The 15,163-nt window shown below is 38.7% G+C and overlaps 1 protein-coding gene across 2 annotated transcripts in view; it reads left to right on the top strand.

The window, feature by feature from the left end:
* The window catches only part of NEGR1 (neuronal growth regulator 1), an 840,835-nt gene that overhangs the window by 649,334 nt on the left and 176,338 nt on the right, over positions 1 to 15,163 (top strand). For both annotated transcript variants that reach the window (XM_006098886.3, XM_023762561.1), the window contains one exon: positions 13,799 to 13,950. In XM_006098886.3, the coding sequence (XP_006098948.1) occupies positions 13,799 to 13,950 (152 nt within the window). The remainder of the gene's footprint in view (positions 1 to 13,798; positions 13,951 to 15,163) is intronic.

Below are 15,163 nucleotides of genomic sequence, written 5' to 3'. Positions count from 1 at the left end.
AATAGTCTACAACTAGAACACTTTTGGAACCTATATCCTGATGAGTATAATTTAAACCTTAGCAAAAACTACCAATATATACATACTTATTTACAAATTATGCACATACATTTCTGAACTGGTATATTGCATACATTAAATGAAGTACAACAGATCAAATTTAAAAGATAAGATGCCAATGGACATTCTTAGATGGACTGTCTTGTTTTCTTCCCACACTCCAAAAGGTTACTTTTACCCCCCTTGGAGTACTTGCCCTCTCTTTTTGAGATTCTTTTAAAGTATGGTAGTTTAAAGTGAGGAAGTTTAAGGAATTTTCAAGGACAATTTTAATGACATGCAGCATTTACCCTACATGCTGACTTTGCAATCTTACCACACACATATAATCTTACCCATTCCTTGCACCATTTTAACTAAATTACACCTGAGGGAGGACTGTATCTCATAAAGGTTATATGACTTGTTGAAGGGAAGTGCTGGATAAGGAGTAAAATCTAATTTCAAGGAAACTTGGAAGATGATGAATATGTTTATGGCCTTGGTAGTGATTCACAGGTGTATACATATCCTCAATATATTTGCAGGTTTGTATACATCATATGTACAATACAGGGTGGGGCAAAAGTAGGTTTACAGTTGTGACTACGTGAAACACAGTTTATTCCTGTATTATTATTTATTAATTATTGTATTATTTCCATATGAAAAGCTGTAAACCTACTTTTGCCAAACCCATATAAATCTATACAGCTTTGTATACCTCAATAAAGTGATTTTTTAAAACAGCAGAAAACAAGACAAACTCTTAATTTCCTGACTTTTGTGCCAGAATATCCCTCATCTAGATTTCACACCACAACCTTGATTACTCAGAGGAGACTATAAATATAGCTTTTCCCCATCACTCTTTCATTCTTTTTCATCTCTCAAGAGTGAGCAGTCACATGTTTAGATTTAGAATGATACCAGAAATAACTTCATTACGAACCCATGTTAAAATGATTTTCCTTGCCCAGCCAGTATGGCTCAGTGGTTGAGCATTGACAAATGAACCAGGAAGTCACGGTTAGATTCCCGGTCAGTGCACATGCTCAGGTTGCAGGCTCGAACCCCAGTGGGGTACATATGAGAGGCATCTGATCAATGATTCTCATTATTGATGTTTCTCTCTCTCTCTCCCTCTCCCATCCTCTGTGAAATCAATAAAAATATATTAAAAACAAAACAAAACAAAACAAAACCTTCCTCATCTTCTGTAATAGCTGCTTGACTTTCCGTGGACCTCTAGTCTCAAAACCAAGTTGTGAAATTGTGCCAATATGTGTTTTCATCATCCCTTAACTTAAAAAAGAAAAAAATGATTTTCCTTGCTGAGCTCAGATTTTACTTCATTCAACATCATGTTTCGGATACTATCTGTGAGGTAAGTTGAAGATTTTTAAAGGAAATAAGTTCCGGTATTGAAGGAACGTGAATTTATAATGTTACCTCTCTATTATTTTTCTGTGTTTATTTATTTACGTTATTTTATTAATTCCATTCTGCTGATATTTCACTTCTTTCAATAACCAAACTCTTATTAGCACAACTCCATCACCTCTGTGATGATTTGTCATCTGAGGCCGGGAAGATAAAGGGAAAATATGTGAAACAAGTGGGAGCATTTCAATTACTGAGAACTGGAAGGCACGTGTCCATGCAAGACATAAATACACGTCATTATATTTAAAACGTGGGTCTAGTCAAACAACATTGAAAGTGGACCATCTCCAGCTTGTGTCCCCTGACTTAGAGTCTATGATTTGTCATAAAATTCATCACAGTGAATTAGGTACTAAGTCAGAAAACCTAAGGGAACTCTAAATTGAGTCTGGTAAAAGTGCACAGCAAGAGTCCATTCAACTCAAGTCAGATCATTAACACATGCTTTAGGGAAAGGTAACTTCTGTGCTGGACACGGAAGGGTGAGCAGCCTTTACATACATTGCAAGGGATCAAAAATAATCACAGGCAAGGAAATAACAGTGGCAACATCACACACCATGATGTGAAGAGTTTTTTGTGTGCCTGTGGTGCAGGATGTGAAATCAGGTGTAATAAGAGGTAAGGTTAGAAAGTCACTCAGGGCAAGAATCAGAAGGTCTTAAATGTCAGGATAAGACATTTGAATTTTATTCCTTAGGCATTGGGAAGGCATTGAAGAGCTTTGCACGGGTAGTAAAATGACCCACTCCCTGTCTCACAAATGTTTCTTGGAGCAATTGGGAGAAATGGAAGGGGAGAATATGTAATTGATTGAAGCGAGGGTGTTGGTTGTGCAGTTGAAAATAAAAAAACAGCAAGAGAGGAAATGTGGTATTTGTATATTTCAGTGACTGATTGGATACAAAGAAATGACAATCTGAAGGTATCCCAAGTTTTCTAATCTCAATAGCAATGTAAATGGTGAAGCCATTGTCTGAGGCTGGGAGGGATCGGGCTGAGTTTGGTTTGGGACACGCTGACACTGAGATGTTAATATTTCTCCTGAGTAAGGGAGCATCCCTGAAAGGACTCACACACATGTTTGTATCTTTCCATCATGCCAGGTTTATTAGGAGAAACAGCTACAATAAGCCAATAGAGTCACACGCATGTGACACAGAGAGAGGGAGCGTAGCTGATAGAAGTAAGCAGAGCAAGCGTCTGGCACAGAGTCCCTTCATTGGCCACCTTCAAAAGTGGACAGGCAGCTGTCACTCTTAAGGCAGGTGTCTGCATTGGTGGCACACATCCCATGGAGTGAAAGTCTGGCAGGACTCCGAGTGTGATCCATGATACAGTCAAGCTAGAGCATTGGGTGGGTGGAGCTCTGAGATTTTATAGTCCACCAGGGGTGGAGGTCCCACTCATATTGGTGTGCAGGTGGAGTCCTTATCCAGGCATCCAGACTTGTGGTTTGGGGCACTTAGGACCCCTCCTAAAGGTATTCCCATTATATCCCATTAACCTCAGTCTTGACATAGCACTTGAACATAACTGTCATGGCTGACAGTGACTCCAAATTGTCAAAGGTGTCCAAGAAATCCATTCTGCTCTTGATCTATACAATGCTGCATACACAGCCTCACATTCCTCTGGAATGTGTTCGTGTTCTTAAATTTATAGTTAAATTTTTAAATAAATGTCTGAACTTATACTTGAATCCTTTCAGTGGTTCTTCATTGTCCCTAGAATAAAGTCCCTAACACCACAGTATGGTAGGGTAGACCTTCATGTTTTAGCTCCTGTTTAGCTCTCTGGCTATGAATCTTGCCTTCCTACCCTCTCACAATAGGGATGATAGCCATCTGAAATATTTTATTTCCCAAACTGTGGCATGGTCTTTGTCTTTCAGGCCTTTCCTATGTTGACCCCTATAATATCCTTCCACATGCACACTCTTGCCTGATTACCTTTGGCTTGCTTTATTCCACTAGTCCTTAAGTCTCAATTGAGATGTCACCTTTTCCAGGAAAATTACCCTGAGCCTTTTCCACTATTGGAGGAAGCTCTCCAGGAGTACTCCCATGAGCTTATCTCTATAAAGCACTAGAGGCCTGGTGCACGAATTCATGCACAGGTAGGGTCCCTCTTGGTGGCCTGCAGAGATCGGGCTGAAACCCACAGTCCAATGCCTTCTGCAGCTCCTATCTGCTGCTCCCGCTCATCCAGGCCCCACTGTGCCTGCTGTGGGCTCGCTCCCAATCAGTCCCACTCCCAATCAGTCCCGATCAGGAGAGGCTCGCCAGCCATGCAGTGCTCGTCAGCCATGAGCCCTGTGTCTGGCGCCCTCCCAAGGAGAGTGGCCTGTGGGATCAGGCTGAAACGGGCTCTCCGACATCTCTTGAAGGGTCCTGGTGTGAGAGGGCTCAGGCAAGGCTGAGGGACTAACCTATCAGTGGGAGTATCTGCCCCCTGGTGGTCAGTGCACATCATAGTGAGCAGTTGAGCAGCCTTAGCATTCATTAGCATATTACTCTTTGTTTGGTGGTTCTGCCATTTGGTCTATTTGCATATTACCCTTTTGTTATATAGGATATTCACCTTTTTTACTTGTCCATCACTCCTTCTACACTATAATCTACCTAAAAGTGAGGATTCTGCACTGTTCACCATGTTCATTGACTCTAACGTGGTGTTTTGGAATACACTATGTTGTAAAAATGAGTTGTGTGGCCTTGTAATAACAACAAAGTATAGCCATTCTTATTTTAATACACTTCCAAACTGATAAGAGGATATTAGTACAAATGCATCCTGTCACCCTAGATTGTGTGATGCTGTCAACCCAATATGTGATTACAGAAAGGAAGACAGTTTCTATTGCTCAAGTCCGACTTCCCAAGATTTCTATTATGTGAATGTGTTCTCTGCAAAATGCTTGTGTTGGTATATTGTAGGATGAAATTTGACATTAAAATCATGGACACATTGATGTTCGCAAAGCAGTTCAAGCATAGGAGAGAGATCTAGTCAGAGGCCAGGTTGTCAGGGATACAAGATTCACTGCAATCAGGAGAGGATTGACACCTGCACTGTAGGCTTTGTTTATTAGATGTAGGGTTAAAAGGCAGTATCTCCCCCAAACTGAATCAAACTGTCACAAGTAAAGCAGCTCAAAGCTCTCTAATCTAAAATTATCAATGTCATTAAAATTGATAAAGTAAATAAGACATTTTAAATAGCCTAATAAAGTCTAAATCATTAAAGCGTCCTAATATATTATAATAGCATTAATATATTCAAATGTGCAACTAAAGATAGATAACCCTTGGGGCTAAGACAGTGATGCATGATATTCTTGTCTGTTTCTAGGAATAACTGATATCATATTGTTTTTGAGCCTTGGGTACCAAGCAACACGATAAGCCAATAAGTTGCTATAGAAGCATGTTCACAAAAATTTTAATTTCTCTCTAGTTTCTTACTCCTCCTTTTAACTTTTTTAAAACCTACCCTGCACATCTGTGAAAAGCCTAGATGAGGTTGATAATGCTCATGTAGCTGAGAGAGCATGGCACATCTTAAAATCATGATGCCACGATCTTTTCAGTCACTCTCCTACATCTTTTCTTTAAAAATAATTTCCTGTGTGCTCAATATTTAATATTTTGCTGCCATCTGAGAGGAAATGTATCTGTTCTTTCTAAGAAACAGACCCTATCATTAGACAATAATAACACCTATCATATATCTAGTGCCTATTTCATTTGATATATATATGTGCATAGATATTACATTTTATATATTTAAAAACATTCTTACATCAACACGTTATTCAGATTGCCTTTTTTCCCAATTTCACGGGTGAAAAACCTAAAAATTATTAAAATGTGAAAACAATTTATTCAGTCAGGCATATAACAATTACTCACTGTGTACCTACTAAGTACCTGGCACTATGCAGCATGCTTGGAATACAGTGAATAGCAACACCACCCAGGAATATTGCCCTAGTAGAGTTGCATTCTAGGGGAATATTGACAGCAATCAAAGCCATACTAATATATAAAACTTACAACTGAAGTGGTGTCACCAAGAGACGTATTTGATGTGATGATGACTTGACAATAACTCTGTAGCATCACTAGCACTTGAACTTTAGAAACAATTTTGAAATAACTTAAAAATATTGCATTCTTGCTACTTGTCTAGGTTGTATTTTTCTGCCATTCTAATTACATAGTGCATATATACTATACGGCGAGATTATCCAAATATTTAGTGAATCTAGGGGGAGAAAACAAACATTGATACTGAAGTTTTGTGTGTTGGGGGATATAGTTTGAGAAGAGAGGAAGGCAATGCTCATTTCTTGTTCCTCAGAGTAGCCTGGAGAGGCAGACTCTTTTGGAGGCTGAAGACAGCCTCTGTAAGAGGCTGCACTGATGCACATAACTAGCCCCAAAATAATAGTTAACCTCCAAGGAAACCGCCAAATAGCTCCCTAAATTGAACCTACATTTATCTTTGACTTTCTACCCCATTAGATTCACCCCATGGATTGAACTTGGTATTTATGGTATTTGTATATTTCAGATGCTGCATAACACTTTATTTAGCTCTATTTGTTTTATTTGCTAGTTTGAGTTGATTTCCTTGAACCAAGATGATTTCTGACTTCTCCAAACATAAAAGCAATATTCTTGTTCCTACATAGTGATTTGAATGCCAATAGCTACTTGGGGAGAATACCAATAGCAGTAAGAAGACCTTAATCTGAATTTTGGTTCAGTTGGTGCAAGATTAATTAACTTAATCTTTTCTATCCTTCTTATCTTTCATCTGTAAAATGGTCTAATAATATTTACCTCCTAGGCTTCATATGAAGATTAGTTGACATACATTTGAAAATGCTTAAATGTTTTCTGAATGTCAACTTTCCATACTTTTAACCTCAACCTTTTTTGTGCAATGCTAAAAATCTTTGTTAGATTACTTCAGTCATAAATGTGTTAAGAACAGCTAACATGTTCCACAAATAAAATCATTCATACTCACAATGAGAAGACTAGAAGTACAACTGTGATTTAGAGCCAAAATATATGTAAGCAAGAATACTGTCATTGAGAGAGGCATTATGAAGTGTATTGTGCAAGGATCTATATGCCATCTCAATCTCATCTTCAGATTTTCATGTGGATCTAAGGTCCTTAGATAATAACCATGTCACATCTCTTCCTCCCTTGGTTTCTAAACCAGTGTCTAAAGAACAGGAGGTACTCAATCATCATTTGGTGACCAAATTAAACTTCATTTCCATTAAGACCATATCAGAGTCCTACCACTATCACTGGACTGCTTCAGTGCTGAGGGCTGGCCCTGCACCTGAACAATCTGACCCTGACGTGTGTGCCTGTCAGGTGACCTCCAGGTTCTTGATTCCTGCAGGAAAAATTCAAGACATGAATCCAGTTGAAAGTGAGAGAAAGTTTATTACAGCTTGGGACAGTGTGGCAAAGGAAGGGCCCTTGAAGACAAGATCAGGGGGTAAGCCCAGGAGAAGCTGCCACTGCCCACTGCTCCTCTGGGTGCAAGTCTCATGCAGACCCTCAGAGCTTAGGATAGAAGAAGCAAATTGCATGTCTGAGGAAAGGGGAGCAAGGACATGGTCAAAGAGCACTTGCTGGGGTCCTTTGTCCTGGGGGTTTTATCTATTTTCTATAGGTGGGGATTTTAGGGAAGATCCCAGGGGAGGGTATCAACAGAATATTCATTATGTCATTTAATATTAAAATGAGCACATTGGTTAGTTTCATCTCTCTCTTGGATTAATCTGACTATAACTGTGTTGGTTTATTTTTAATTATCTACCACCCTGACTAAGGTGATTTAAACTACCTGCTCTTAGATATCTTTGGATAGAGAGTAGGATAGAGTCTTGTGATTTATTAGCTGGCTGTTAACTGCTCAGCTGTTCTGGCATTCCACTTGCCAAGGAATTTTCCTTTTTTTTTTTTTTCTAACCTGCCTCACCATTACCCATGACTTTTTCTAAATTTCCTTGTTTGAATTATATCTTTAGCTCATACCACCTCTTGAGTGCTGCAAATATACACTCCATTGCAGGAAGTTACATTTCTTTCTGTAAAAATGACTTGTATGATTTAAGAACTTTCTTTCATCTATGCTATGCTAATACCCAAAGATCAATTAATAAGACTGTATTGATCTTATTCAGTTATATAACATAATATATTATCTTACTCCCTTATAAATGAAGTCTTATGAAAGTTCTACCATTATTTGAGAACATCTCTACCACTCCTATTCCAAGTTATTTTAATATTATAAATATTGTCATCTGATACTCTCGTATATGTTTCTTATATTAGCAATGGAGCTTTTCTGTGACTATTTGCACCTGAAAGTTAGATCTCTAGAAATATTTATTGTTACTGCGGACATGGAAAGGCAGATAATAAATAAAAGCCTCAAAATGTGTAGTGAGGCTGAATTTATAAAAATAAAATGGATGAGGTCTGGTGTAAGTTGGTCCATTTATTTTCACAATCTTAGCAATCAGTACCAATGGCTATGTGGTCAGGTTTGTTCTGTGGTGTTGCTGTGTGCTCTCTTGGCCGGCCTAGGTAGCTACAGACTGAGTGAAAGTGATGATTGTAAAGATTTTGAACATTTCATGAGTCAGAAATATAAGTATTGCTAGTTATTACCATACTTCCCTGACACGCACATATATATATATATATATATATATATAGCTACTAATATGCAAAGTGTCCCCTTGGGAGTTCGACCAGGAGACCGGGAGTTCGATCACTTGCTATGACATGCACTGACCACCAGGGCATGGTACGGAACAACGGAAGGACCTGGCCAGCAGCTGGAAGGCCCCAATCGTCCCTGATTGCTGGCCAGGCCTAGGGACCCTACCCATGCACAAATTTCATGCACTGGGCCTCTAATGAAACTATAAGAGGCTGCCCTAATTCAGGACTAGTTAGTTGGTAAGGCTGCGTCACTGATAAGTTGGCAGCATCTTCTGGCAAAGCTAATATCCTGCAGTTCATAGATTTGGGGCATTTATTAGCACAAAGCAGAGGAATAAGAACAAGGTCAACGGTCCTCAGTATGTGTTTTAGTCCATTTCTGCTGCTATAACAAAATACCACAGACTGGGTAGCTTAGAAACAGCAGAAAATTATCTCACAGTTCTGGAAGCTGGAAGTCTGCATTTAGGTGTCAGCATATCTGGTGACTGTCCTCTTCTGGGTCGCAAACTTCCTGTTGTATCCTTACGTTGCGGAAGGGGCTGGGGATCCCTCTGAAGCCTCTTTTATAAAACACTAATCCCTTTTAAGCACCTCTCAAAGACCCCACCTACTACCATCACCTTTAGGGATTAGGATTTCAACATATGAATTTGGGGAGACACAAACATTCAGGTTATAGTGGCACAAACTCCTATTGGTGACTGAGGGTAGGAGACCATAGTAATAGAAGAATCTTATAGCCATGAGATCCATTGAATGGTAAAAATGTGAAAAAATAAAGATGGCCACACATTTCTTTTTTTTTTAAATATATTTTATTGATTTTTTACAGAGAGGAAGGGAGAGAGATAGAGAGTTAGAAACATCGATGAAAGAGAAACATCGATCAGCTGCCTCCTGCACACCTCCTACTGGGGATGTGCCCGCAATCCAGGTACATGCCCTTGACTGGAATCGAACCTGGGACCTTTCAGTCCACAGGCCAACGCTCTATCCACTGAGCCAAACCGGTTTCGGCAATGGCCACACATTTCTAAGAAAGCACCATATGCTGCTGATCTATTGCTAAAGGGAAGGAATGCCATATTTAACCCCTAACCCAGCAAAATTAGTTACTCTCTCTTTTGGGGGAAGGAGGACTATGAGAAAAAAATGTCTCATTCTATAATCTAAGTCAACACAAAAATGGTTCCCTTAGAACTTGAAAGAATTAAGTGTTTAGGGAAAAGAGATACACAACTCCAAATAAGGCAATATTCTGAATTTAGTTCTCTGGTTTTATTGAAAGATATATTATAAACAATTTCTTGAGTTGCCACTTCAGATTTCACATCACCGATGCAAGGAAGTCTGCTTTCAAACAAGTCTGAAATGGATATGAAAAATCTATGGGGCCGGGATCATCTGTGAACAGGCTCATATATACATGCTTCAAACTGATCAAGAATTTTCTTTAACACATAATAACAATTCAATTTGAAAAATATATGTTTTTACTGATAAAAAAGAATGATTCTCTTTACAGATAATATAATTATATCAGACCATATTAAACTAAATCTGTTTCCTAAAGAAAAAATAAGTACCATCAATTAAAGAACTCTTTTATTATTTGTTTTTTTATCAAGGAGTAAAATTACATTAGAGCCATATTGATAGGTCTTCCTGGTGTGGCTCAAATTTTTATATGCAGTAACTGAGAATAGATGTGTTCATCTTAACAGGATCTCCCTTGTGATTAAAATGCCCTCTGTTGTAAACACTTGTTAATATACCTGATTCTTATCTTCAGCTTTGATCTTCTCAAGGGCCTTCAAAAATCTTCAAAGAACATGTGTTGCCCAGCCCAGGCCCTAATCACAGCGCAGAACTCATCTTTGTAGCATTTTAATTACTATTTTCAGAATTGATATAGCTGAGAAAGTTCTTTATTACCCCCAGGATACCTGCAAGAAAATCACAGAGATATACTCTTAAGAGATCCACTCCATCTCAGAAGTCACTCTCCCTCAAGGTCAGCTTTGCCAAGGCTGCCGCAGCCATCCACCAGGCAAAGATAGGTTCTGAAGTGATGCTTGAGGAGTCAGCACTTCTGAAACTTCCAACTACAGAAGAAAGGAAGCCTTGGATTCTCCAGTAATCTCAGAGAGCTGGCTTCCCCTAGGGAAGAAACAACCCCAGGGAAGATCCTTTTCTTTTTTATTGGCCATAATCACCTGCCAGACTGATCTGAGCAGCAAGGGTTGGAGCACTGATGTGCACTGCTGGCAGAAGTCAAAAATGGGCCTAGACATTCAGAACATGGATGTGATGCATGATTTAGCAACATCTGTGGCTTTGCAACATTAAAGGACAGAGAACTACAAGCCAGCTTAGAAAGATAGCCATAAGGAACATAAGCCCACAGTGCCTTGAAGTAACTCAAGGGAATATTGAATCTCAATATCCCCTTGAGATTTTCTCCCTAGAGTCTAGCCAAGTGAAGACACTGACTTTTTCTCAAGTATCTAGCAACAAAATTAATCTTGGTTTGGTAGATGGGGCACAATGGGGTTTAGTAGTCTAGGGAGTTGCTAAGTTCTCTGTAAAATAAGTCCATAGCATAATTATGAACAAATTGATTTGAGCTATAATGCTTATGTTCTTAAAAACAATGAAACTGTAATTTTTTAACATAGGACATAAGCTAATTCATTAAAGGCAAAGTTATTAATGTGATGCAGAAAAATATGCAATATCACTGAATTTACCATACATTTTGATAGATTTACAATATGAGACAGAGGAGTAAAAGCTGCCATAGTCTTAATATGTTATGCCCTAGTTTTTGTAAATACACTTTTATTTATTTTAGAGAGAGAGGAAGGGAGAGAGAGAGAGAGAGAGAGAGAGAGAGAGAGAGAGAGAGAGAGAAACATCACGAGAGAAACATTGATCAGCCGATGTTTCTGCATGCCCTTTCTGGGAATTGAGCCTGCAGCCCAGGCATGTGCCCTGACAGGGAATCAAACCAGTGACCTCTGGGTTCCTAAGTCCACGCTCAAACCCTGAACCACACCAGCCAGGCTGTTATGCCCTAATTTCTTGTGTCGGAGTTTGAGATCATTAGGTCTATTGCTCAATTTAAAGTTTTTTAATATTTTTTTCAACGAAAAGCTCTATTAATCTGATTAAAGTTTGAGTTTTAGATAATTCAAATCCAGCTAGTACATGAACTATAAGTAATTCCCAGAGAATCAAGGATGGCTGCTTATTTTAATCTGCATATAACTGCAGTGTATTTTATCTAAATTCAGATGCAAGTCACATAACATAATGCAAAGAATTTCAATCTAGACTCTCAGAGGAATGCCATTTATTAGCATCTTTAAAATTAAAGAAATATTTAGTGCTAAAACTTAAACACATTAAGAGGTAAAACTAACATGAGCCTACATAGCCCATATTGTGATCAGCACATCTTTTTTCACAATAAACAGAGGGGCTAGTTGAGGAGAAGTTATTATCTGATTGGCATCCTCCTTACAGCAGAATTCATAATGAGAGAGAGAATTTCCTGAAGGGGCACTGAAAGAAGCTTACCAGTCCCTGTGGTGTTGGGACATCACCCAGACTCCATTGACTCTGAACTATTTGTTACTGAGGATACCACTATTAAGTGCAATGTAGGATTCAAATATAAAGTATGTCCATAAGGCTGTGCTTTGTGAGGAATCTGAATTTATTTGGGTTGAAAAGACCTGTGTGCATAGAAATTGCTAGAAAAAACAATTCAAGAATGTGGTTTTTGCTTTATAAATGCCACAACCATTTGGTAAGATACATGCAGAGTGAAAGAGAGGAGATTCATTTAAGGTGCATCAGAGAAAAGGAGATGGGACTAGATCAGACCTAAATGAGGAGGAAAGGCTCTAGATGGCAGAGATAAAAGAAGATGATGAGCATTGAGTTTAGATTCAGGAAAAGAGTGAAGCAGGTCTGGGCATAGCAAGCAGTGAGAACAATGAAGCTATACCAGCCAGAGTGAGAGAATGAGAGCCTCTGCTGGTAGTCTGGAGAGAGATTAATGGGTAGTCCAGGTGCAATCTGGAAAAACTGAATCTATGTTAAGGCCCAGAAAAGATAAAGGACTGTTATAAGCATACTAGAGGCCTGGCGCACGAAATTCGTGTGTGGATATGGTCCCTAGGCCTGGCCTGCGATCAGGGCCATCTTCCCTAGCTGCCCCCAGCTAGCCCCACACCCTGCCGCCACCCACCCTGGGTTCCCTGTGCCATCGGGTGATCAGTGCCTGAAGGCCAGGGGAAGGGACCGAGAGGTTGGCCATTCCCGCCCACTCGCCGTCTCTGTCCCTGCAGCAGGTGGCCATCAGGCGATTGGAGCCTGCCGGCTGGGGAAAGGGACCAGGAGGTGGTCAGTGCGCCTCATAGTGACTGGTCCAGCGGTCGTTCTGGTCGTTCTGCTGCTAGAGTCAATTTGCATATTACCCTTTTATTATATAGGATTCCTAAAATGTGGCAGAGATGAGATTCAACTTTAAATACTATCTTCAGTACTATACCTCTGTCTCATTGTACATGGCAACAGTAAAATGGTGTTGACCCTGGAATCACCTTATCTCAGGTGTAGGTTAAACTTTAATGGGAGTTACTCAATAATATCACCTGAAATGGTCTAGACCAGTGGTCGGCAAACCGCGGCTCACGAGCCACATGCGGCTCTTTGGCCCCTTCAGTGTGGCTCTTCCCCAAAATACCACGTGTGGGCATGCACATACAGTGCGATTGAAACTTCGTGGCTTATGCGCAGAAGTCGGTATTTTGTGGAAGAGCCACACTGAAGAGACCAAAGAGCCGCATGTGGCTCGCGAGCCACGGTTTGCTGAGCCGCAGTTTGCCGACCACTGGTCTAGACCAGCGGTTCTCAACCTGTGGGTCGCAACCCCTTTAGGGGTCAAACGACCCTTTCACAGGGGTCGCCTAAGACCATCAGAAAACACATACATAATTATATATTGTATTTGTGATTAATCACTATGCTTTAATTATGTTCAATTTGTAACAATGAAATTGGGGGTCACCACAACATGCGGAACTGTATTAAAGGGTCGTGGCATTAGGAAGGTTGAGAACCACTGGTCTAGACATATTCCAACCAGTTTACTTAGAAACTATCAGTTTGTGCTTTTAATGGACTATTTATTGTATTTTTTTCTACTTTTTCTTGACTTTAACAGATAAGATGCCATTGTTTTGGTATGTTTAATTTTCTAAAATACAAAACAATGTATAAATCAGTCATGCATATCTAAGCTCAGTTTGTTAAATAGTGCAAATAATCCCATAAGAACAGTCTACAGTTGTCATACAGCCTCTTCTGTCCAATATCTATTAATAAAAGGAAAATATAATTCAACATTATCACGCTATATATCAATGTGGTCAAAACTGTCTATGGGTTGCCATTACAACCCCATCTAAAATAAAAATGAAAATGATACTTATAATACATACTTACCTATAGTTTATTTTGTCTTCTAGGCTCTTCAATGGCCAACAAGGAATTATCATTCAAAATTTTAGCACAAGATCCATTCTCACCGTTACCAATGTGACACAGGAGCACTTCGGGAACTACACTTGTGTGGCTGCCAACAAGCTAGGCACAACCAATGCGAGCCTGCCTCTCAACCGTAAGTCACAGTGTTGCCAAAATGCCCCCATGGGCCTCTTGGCTTCTATCTATCAGTAGAGATAAAACGTAAAAGAGTATGTTCATTTTAGAACTCAGCTTGATGTGATACATTTCTTACACAGAGTAACTTGGCCCCAAAATAATATGGGTGCTTGAGAATTTTATAATCTCTATAGAAGTCTACATGTGCTTAGAAAAATGTCTTAGAGATGAGAAAAGGGGGGAAAAAGCATATATAATAAGATCCACTGAAAAATGTCTCCTGACTAAAGATATTTAGTTTAGTGAGATTTTCTTTGTTTTTTGTTTTTTAAAATGTGTTATATTATCTTGAAACATGGATTAATTTGGGTTGAATGTACTCTTCTTGGTTGATGTTCTTTAGATACTCATCTTGAAATAGTAAGAATTTCACATTCCATAAACACAATGAAATTGTAAGTAAATGATGACATACAAAATATTTTATCTATAAAGAGAACATTTTTACTCAAAAGTGTATGTTAGAATACAACTTAAGGTTTCACTAATATATATAATAAAGTATATATCTTAGTTCCTAAGGGCTAGAAATGAAAACAGAAGAGCCAACACAAGGATGAGTTGAGGGGTCTGCAACCTAATGTAATGTTTCCTCCTGCAATTCATTTTAGTGCTTTTTAGTAGCTGAATCAACAACAAAATGTTGTAACCCTTAGATATTCCTGATTTGGAAATGGTGTGTTTCTCAAAATGTTAAAAGGAGATGACAGAGAATTCACTGTATTTTCAGTTCCACAGTTAGCTGAATCATCCTTATCTCTTATATTTTTACTAAAACCTGATGTGTATATTTATGCTATCATCCTATAATCCTAAACTGTCTCTGAAAAATGCAAATATTTTTAGTTAATCACAGACATGATCATTTCCATTTTGGAGAAATGAGGATGGGATATATAATAGTCCTACTACTTAAAATTTACTATAATAAGAAGTTTTATGATTTGTAAACTTTGAATTACCATGATTTAAAAACCTCTGATGTTAAATAATATATATACTATATATGTGTCAGTTTGCTGTTAATAAAAAAAGTCATTCGAAAATTATTTGTTCTATATACACTTTTCAAATATTACCTCATTTGTTTTTCTAGGTTAATATTACTTAATATTATTACTTAATATTTTTATTATCTCCACTCTGAAAGAAAAGTATTGCTTGTCATG

This window comes from Myotis lucifugus, unplaced genomic scaffold (assembly GCF_000147115.1).
Source record: "Myotis lucifugus unplaced genomic scaffold, Myoluc2.0 scaffold_251, whole genome shotgun sequence".
Taxonomy (NCBI): domain Eukaryota; kingdom Metazoa; phylum Chordata; class Mammalia; order Chiroptera; family Vespertilionidae; genus Myotis; species Myotis lucifugus.
The sequence above is the reverse complement of the archived record's forward strand: the minus strand, read 5'-3'. Positions and strand labels throughout refer to the sequence as shown.